Genomic DNA, 8,100 nt, shown 5'->3' on the forward strand with positions numbered 1-8,100 from the left:
AAGAAGACACCCAGATGGCCAACAGACACATGAAAAGGTGCTCAACATCACTCATCAGGGAAATGCAAATCAAATCTCAATGAGATATCACCTCACATCTGTCAGATTGGTGTTATATATATAATATATAATTATATATAATAATTATATATATATAAAGAAACACATACAAGAAACAAGTGTTGGAGACGATGGAGAGAAAAAAAGAACTGTTGCACACTGTTGGTGGGAATGCACACTGGCGCAGCCACTGTGGAAAAGAGCGTGGAGGTTCCTCAAAACATTAAAAACAGAGTTACTTTATGATCCAGTGTTTGTACTACTTGCTATTTACCCAAAGAATGTGAAAACACTAAAATGAAAAGATATGTGCATTCTGATGTTCACAGCAGCATTACATTCGACAGCCCAATGTCCATAGACAGACGAACCAAGAAAAAAAGGTGTGGTATGTATGCACAATGGACTGTTAGCCATAAAAATGGATGAAATCCTGTCAAGTGCGACAACCTGGATGGAGCTAGAGAGTATGATGGGAAGTGAAGGAAGACAGCCAGAGAAAGATAAATCCCATATGGTCTCACTCATATGTGGAATTCATAAACAAAATAAAGGAAGAAAGAAAAAAGAAACAAAGGATAAAACAGGCTCTTGTCTATAGAGAACACACGGCTGGTTCTCAGACGGGAGGTTGGTGGGGGAAGGTAAGCAGGTGATGGGATTAGCATTACACTTAGGTTCATGAGCACTAAGTAATGTGGGGAATTACTGAATCACTATATTGTACACCAGAAACTAATTTAATGTGGCATGTTAACTATAGCAGAAAAACCAACCAAACAAAGAACTAACCGAGCGCACAAAACTGTATAGTTTTTGGTTTATGTGTTTTTCTTCCCAGGTAGACTCAATGCTCCTTGACTATAGTGCCTGCCCTGCGCACACTGTACTTTCATGAGTGCTTGGGTCCCAGCAGGTGCTAAGGGACTGGTGGTGAATGAATATGTATTAATGCCAGTCAGATGGAGGGGGAACTCTTCAGATGATTCCATGTCCTGTGGTCTCTGTGATGCCTACTGGTTCCTCCCGAAGAATAATGGAGGACTGGGGGTTGCTGAGACTGCTACAATCATGGGGAATCTGGACAAGCAAATAGAGCATCTGTTGAAAAGAAGACCCTTCCCTTGGGCCCAAATGGCACTTTGGTCCAGACCAAGTCCCCACATCTGGCTTAATATCTAACCAGCTGCAGTTCCCACCTCCCCCAGAGAAGGAAGTCTTCACCATCAGTGAGGGATTCTCTGGTTTGGCCCAGGGTGGTTTTCTGTCACATGCGCTCTCTCCATCCCCATGGAAGGGAGGTCATCTGCATGGTTAGATCTCCTGCTCTTCCAGTTGAGGGTAAGGGACCTTCCCTGAAACACTCCTTTCTCTTCTCTCACCAACTTCCTTCCTATGAAACCCTCCATTTGCACCACTGCTCAGAGCTCCCCTCACCTGCCAGGTGGGAGGCTGCCCCATTCTTGAATCACTTAATAAAACCAGGTAGATCTTCAGATTTTCCTGGCTGATTAGTTTTTTGGCACAAGCAGTGAGAAGTCAGAGATGTGAAGGAGCTGGGGTGGCGGTGGGATGGGGAAGGAAATACCTGGGGGAGGGGGGGTCCACAGGGCAGGAGGGACAGAGAGACAGCAGGTGCAGGGCTGGTGCTGGGAGCTGGGTGTTTTCCTGGGTTACCGTCTGGGTGAGAAGAAAGGGCTGAGAAGTGGGGCCACTTTTCCAGGCCACACAGGACTTGGTCTGTAGCATCTAAATCAGGGGGCGGGGGCGGGATGGACGCTGCAAGAAGCTGGAAGGGAGAAGCTGGAGGCCAGAGAGGATGGTCAGAGCAGGAGGGGAAGTGAGACTGAGTAGGTGTCCAGGGCTGAGGGAGGAGCACATTTGCATTGTCGCAGAGACTCAGGGAAGGGTTGTGTGTGTGTGGAGAGGAAGTCAGAGGAGAGGGGCTGGGAGGGGGTCGGTGTGTGAGGACAGAAGTCAAAGAGCGACTTTGCAAGAGAAAGAACATCTGCAAACAAGATGCTTTTCCTGCAACTTGTGCTGTTGGTGGTTCTCCTCCCAGGGGGTGACAGCGAAGATGGTGAGAGCTCAGGTCCTGCCCAGTGGGCGCACGTGTGCATGTGTGTGTTTGTGTGTGTGTGTGTGTGTATGTTTTTAAGTGCTTTTGTGCATCTGTGTGTTTGTGCATGTGAGGAACTGGGAGTATGCATGTTTGTATATCTGTGTTTGTATATGCATATGGGTGTGTATTTCTGTGTGTCGGTGTGTGTGCTTGTGGCATGTTTCCACACATACTTGAGGATGAGAGAGTCAGCCTGCTTCCTCCCCGAGCATCCCCAGCCCCAGGGCCCTGTGCTCTCCAGAAGGATGGGTGCGAGGCTCAGGCTCTGGGGCAGCAGGTGTCTCCTGAGACGACTATGGCTTCTCTGTCCTCCAGATTTTGGGTCCCGTCCCCGGCCCCGTAGTCTCCACTCCCTCTCCTTCCCAATGTCCTCCTCTTCCTCAGTCTATCTGTCCTTTCCCACAGACTTCCAGGAGCTAATCTCCTTCCAGATCATCCTGACCACATCCTTTTACAGCCGTTCCTGGACACAAAACGTAGGCTCAGTTTGGCTGGATGAGCTGCAGACTCATGGCTGGGACAGTGACTCTGGCACTTTCACATGCATGTGGCCTTGGTCCAGGGGCAATTTCAGCAACAAGGAACTGATGGAAGAACAAAGATCATTCCATACATTCTCCATTAGATTTCCTCTGATATTTCAGGATCATTTCAGTGAATGGCAGCTTGAATGTGAGTTCAGTTCCCTCCAGGGTGGGATGGAAGAGGCTGGTTATATGTCTTTTGTGTCCTGTCTTCCTGAAGGAAAGAGCCTCCACTGCCTTCTGAACCTCATATCTCTCCATTTTGAAACTGAGTTACACCTTTTAGGGGAGGGGGTGGAAGCCAGACCTCGATTCTTGAAAAGCTTCACATCTTCTGCTCCATCCCACTCCTCTCATTGACCATAGGCTGGGCTCTCCTGTCCCACTAGTGTCTCCCATGAACACTCCTTTCCCTGGCTTCCAACCAAGCACCTCTGGTCCTCACTCTGTGACTGACTCCTTGAACTGTACTTTTCTCCCCATTCTATCCCACCAGCATGTCTACCTATGTGTTCCCTGTACCCCATTGTTCCTTGACCATAGATTGTTTTACCCCAATTTGTTGATGAGCCCTTCCATATTCCCTGCCCACACCTTTCATGCCCCTCCTCCAGCATTAACTCCTTCCTCAATTATTCACCTCTTCCTCTGCTTCCAGTGACTACCACTTCCCCTTTGTGTGAGCCTCTACTAAAACCAAGCTTTGTTCCATTCTCTAAAATCCCCTGAACTTCTCTCTCTGCTCCCATCATCCTTGGCTTCCACTCATTCAATTCATCTCTTTCAATCCCACTGTGCTGAAACTCACAGTCTCTTTTCCCCAGATCCCTTTCAGGTACAAGCAGCAAAAGGCTGTGAGCTGCACATTGGAGAAACATCAGTAGGATTTATGCGAATTGCCTATCAAGGGGAAGATCTTGTGTTTCCAGAACAAGTCATGGTGGCCATCTCCAAACGGAGGAAGGAGGGCTCAGCAGGTGTCCAGACTACTCAATCAATACCACGTGATCAATGTAAGACTGCAAACACACATCAGTGACTCCTGCCCCCAGTTCCTGTTGGGTCTTCTTGATGCAGGGAAGACACATCTGCAGTGACAAGGTCAGTCTTGCTTCCTCCCCCAAGAACTATACAATCATAAATTTGCATCATTCCCTCAAAGTCAAGGTAAGAAGAGAGTTGAGGGAGAGAGACAATGATGGTGGCAGATTTCTAGAGGTGGAAAGGTGGGTCTGTCTAAAGTGATATGAGGACCTCCCCTCAGTCTGTGAATTCCTGTCTTGTCTCCACAGTGAGGCCCGAGGCCTGGCTGTCCACTGGCCCCAGCCCCAGGCCTGACCATCTGCGGCTGGTGTGCCATGTCTCTGGCTTCTACCCCAAGCCTATGTGGGTGACGTGGATGCGGGGTGAGCAGGAGCAACAGGGCACCTGGCGAGGTGACGTCCTGCCCCATGCTGATGGGACGTGGTACCGTCAGGTGTCCTTGGATGTGAAAGTCAAGGAGACAGCTGGCCTGTCCTGCCGTGTGAGACACAGCAGTCTAGGAGGCCAGGACATAGTCCTCCACTGGGGTGAGAAAGAGCTGGGCCCGGCTGGGAAAGGGGGTGAGTGGTGCTATAGCAGAGCAGGAGCCTGATGAAAAATTTGGGAATCTAGGAAATCTACATCAAAAGGACAAAATATGAGTAATCCATGAAATGAAAGATCTGAGGGTGAAGGCCCTGTAAATGTGGGAGGATGCATAGGGTTAGGTGAAGTGTCCATCTCTGAGGAGGGATGGGAGAAGAGAGAGGTGGAAGGGTGGCTGGTGAGGCAGAGGTTTTCAGGAACATAGAGGACCAGTGTGGTGCAGTTCAACCCGGGGTGGATGGGAAATGACACCCTCTGTGCCCAAGCCCACACAGCAGCCCCCCTCAGTGGGCTTGGTCTTCCTGGCAGTTATTGTGCTCCTGGTGTTCCTGGCAGGCCTGGCGTGGTGAGTCTCTGGAGCCCTGGCAGGCTCTGGAAGCGCTGGTGAGTCTCTGGAGCCCCCTTCCTGCTCTTTCCCACGTGTCTCCTCACCTTTCCGTGTGTCCTCAGCCCTCCTGCCGCCCGTGCCCTTCCCCCCTGAAACCCTCCCCTCCACCTGCTGCAGAGAGATTCCTCCTCTGTTCCTCCCAGGAAAGCCCACTGGAGACCTCAGTGCACTGGCTTCCATTTAGAGTGAGAATCCAGGAGCCCATGGACCAAAATATACCTAAACTCAGCTCAGTGGTGATGTCCTCGCAATCTTCTGTGTGCAACTTTATCTTTCATTTGTGCTTAATGATTAGTCGACAATAAAAACTAAGTGTAATTTAGCTGGATTTGTTGTTCAACTTCATTTGCAACTTAAATCTCAAAATTGAACTTAGGGTAAAATGAATTCTCAGCAACTTCCATGGTTTGCAAGCATCAAATATCATTTCCTCCAGTGACAATTCCCTGTTTCACAAATAGAATCAGTGTATTTTTTTAAATTTATTTTTTATGGGTGTTCAATTTGCCTACGTATAGAATAAAACCCAGTGCTCGTCCCATCAAGTGCCCCCCTCAGTGCCCGTCACCCAGTCACCCCCACCCCTCGCCCACCTCCCTTTCTACCACCCCATGTTCATTTCCCAGAGTTAGGAGTCCCTCATGTTCTGTCTCCAGAATCAGTGTATTTTGTAAGAAATTCCACCACCTTGATGTGCACTCTGTCTAATTTATTGCTGTTCTGCAGCCCTTGATCCCTCCTATAGTTTCTTTTCCCTTCTAACTCTTAAGCCTCTTCAGGGCAAAGTCCATGTCTTTTAAATATTTCTACCTTTGCAAAGTCTCTCATTTGCATGGAATAAGTTCTCAGTAAAAATATGGGTGATTCAGGATGCCTGGGTGGCTAAGTGTTTGGGTAGCTGCCTTTGGTTCAGATCGTGACTCCAGGATCTGGGATCGAGTCCTGCATCGGGCTCCCCATAGGGAGCCTACTTCTCCCTCTGCCTGTGTCTCTGCTTCTCTTCTCTCTCTCTGTGTCTCTCATGAATAAATAAATAAATCTTTAAAAAATATTGGTGATTTATGCCAAATTTATAGGTTTTTCTTTCCTTTTGGTTAGTGACCTCACAAATTTCCTGTTCTTTCTCCTGGATTTACTGCATTGTTGAATCATTACCACTGAACTCATGGCCTGCTACTCTGCATCCCAAGCCTGAGAGGGCCTATGTACACTGGTGTTTTGTTTGTGAGGTGCATCCTACCTTCTTGTGCTTAAGAACACTAGTCATCCCTGTAGCTCTAGCTTCAGGGCCATTTTGAACAATGAAATAACCAAGAAGGAACATGTAAATGCAGAAATTGCATCAGCATGGCCCAACCAGAAATTGGGCCATGAATAAGACACATGCTTACAGCGTAGGAATTAAAACAGGAAGGCAGAGAGGCCCCTGGTTCTGCCTCAACTGGGAACACGTGTGATGGGTGACATATGTTGGGTCAATCTAAGTTCCATGAACATGGTGAGCATGTGTGTCTGGGGCTACAAATCAATGTCTGCAGGTATGTCAATCAGCACAGACTGAATAATGAAGATAGATCCTTTGTGAGTAATGACCCTCATGGCAGTGCGAGTGGAGACATCCATGGCTAGACTTCAGTTATTTTAGGTTTCACTAATTAACTCAAACCATTCTCAAGCCCTGACCATGCAGCAGGGATACTTTGAGTGTCAAGGAGTAGGGGAGGAAGAAGTCATCACTGTTTTTGGAGCTTGAAAGTTTTGCTTTCCTGCCTTGATTATGGTTTTCATTGTTTCTATACAGTTAGTACAGCTTCTTATTTTAATTGAACAAGGGAAAAAGCACTTTGTTCTACTTTGTTTAGGGGTCGAGGAGGGGAGCATCCAGAGGCACCAAGTGTAAACAGCCACTTCTGCACATGAGGATATTTCTGAAAAATGACATTGAGATGGGAGAGGTGGCAAAGGTGAAAAGACAGGAAGGGGGGAGAGAAAATCATGGGACCTCCACAATCTTCTCACCTGGATCAGACTGTGCAGCTGCTTCTCTATGTTCTAGGCCTCCTTATCATCCTTGCATGACTATCACGTGGTTTTTGGTTAGTTGACTCCAACCTCATGGGTATCCCTGGGCTCTCATCAGCCTGAAGCCATCAGGAGAAAGCATCCTTGACACTGAAACAGGCTGAAGGATGGACAAGAGGTAACCTCCAGTTCAGGCCAATAATCAGACAGGTGTCACTTGTCCTGACCCAGAGTGATGGTTCAGATCAAGTCACCTGCTCCAGCTGGCGCAGATCATACAAAGCCTGATTTTTGTCACAAATGGAGAAAAATGAGAGGCTCTCTCTGCCTGGATATTAAGGTTTGATGTATAAAACATGAAGCATTTACTGTCCATTTTTCAGCACCAGAGAAGCAAGTCTGAGGATGAAGTCTGCCTGCAAGAAGACAGAGAAGTTGTATATGTGAAATTTACCAAGAAGGTAGATCCCAAGTGTTCTCACCACAAGAAAGATAAAGAAAGGAAAAGAAAGAAGAGGGTTGGGATGGAAGAGCTAAGATGGCAGAGTAATAGAATGGTCTAGGGCTTGCTTCATCCCTTGAACATAGCTGTATAAATATCAAATCATTCTGAATACCCATGAACTCAATCTGATGACCGAACAAACTGCACAACTAGAGGGAGAGAAGATGCCACATCATGAAAGGTAGGAGGGGGAGGGGGGAGGGGCAAGATGGCGGAAGAGCAGGGTCCCCAAATCACCTGTCCCCACCAAATTACCTAGATAACCTTCAAACCATCCTGAAAATTTACGAATTCGGCCTGAGATGTAAAGAGAGACCAGCTGGAACGCTACAGTGAGAAGAGTCCGCGCTTCTATCAAGGTAGGAAGACGGGGGGAAAAAGAAATAAAGGAACAAAAGGCCTCCGAGGGGGAGGGGCCCCGCGAGGAGCCGGGCTGAGGCCGGGGCGAGTGTCCCCAGGACAGGAGAGCCCCGTCCCGGAGGAGCAGGAGCTGCACCAACCTTCCCGGGCGGGCGGAAAGGGGCTCGCAGGGAGTTGGAGCAGGACCCAGGAGGGCGGGGATGCCCTCGGGCTCCCTGGGACACTAACAGACACCTGCGCCCCGGAGAGTGCTCCGAGCTCCCTAAGGGCTGCAGCACGCACCGGAGCAGTTCGGAGGGGCTCGGGAGCGGCTCCAGGGAGGGAGCTGCGGGGCGGGAGCGCAAATCCAACAACACAGGCCCCGGAGCACAGGGCGCCGGGACACAGCCCAGGATCCGGCCTCCCCCCGGGACAGGCAGAGGCCGGGAGGGCCCAGGACAGCAAGGACGCTCCTGCCCGGAGCTGAGCAGATCAGCGGCCCCGCCCCGGA

General features: G+C 49.1%; 1 protein-coding gene across 1 annotated transcript; it reads left to right on the plus strand.

The window, feature by feature from the left end:
- Positions 1-2,012: 2,012 nt before the first annotated feature.
- On the plus strand, positions 2,013-4,685 carry LOC129515126 (T-cell surface glycoprotein CD1a-like). Its single transcript, XM_055333854.1, has 4 exons — positions 2,013-2,854; positions 3,531-3,719; positions 3,999-4,310; positions 4,645-4,685. Exons 1-4 carry the CDS (start codon positions 2,080-2,082, stop codon positions 4,683-4,685), a joined length of 1,317 nt encoding a protein of 438 aa, XP_055189829.1. The 5' UTR covers positions 2,013-2,079.
- The last annotated feature ends 3,415 nt before the right edge of the window (positions 4,686-8,100 follow it).

This window comes from Nyctereutes procyonoides, unplaced genomic scaffold (genome assembly GCF_905146905.1).
Source record: "Nyctereutes procyonoides isolate TBG_1078 unplaced genomic scaffold, NYPRO_anot_genome, whole genome shotgun sequence".
Lineage (NCBI taxonomy): Eukaryota > Metazoa > Chordata > Mammalia > Carnivora > Canidae > Nyctereutes > Nyctereutes procyonoides.

Coding starts and splice junctions, on each gene's coding strand:
- LOC129515126 (XM_055333854.1), top strand. CDS start 2,080: ATGCTTTTCCTGCAACTTGTGCTGTTGGTGGTTCTCCTCCCAGGGGGT. Junction 2,855..3,530: donor CAGTGAATGGCAGCTTGAAT/GTGAGTTCAGTT, acceptor TCTTTTCCCCAG/ATCCCTTTCAGGTACAAGCA. Junction 3,720..3,998: donor ATCAATACCACGTGATCAAT/GTAAGACTGCAA, acceptor TTGTCTCCACAG/TGAGGCCCGAGGCCTGGCTG.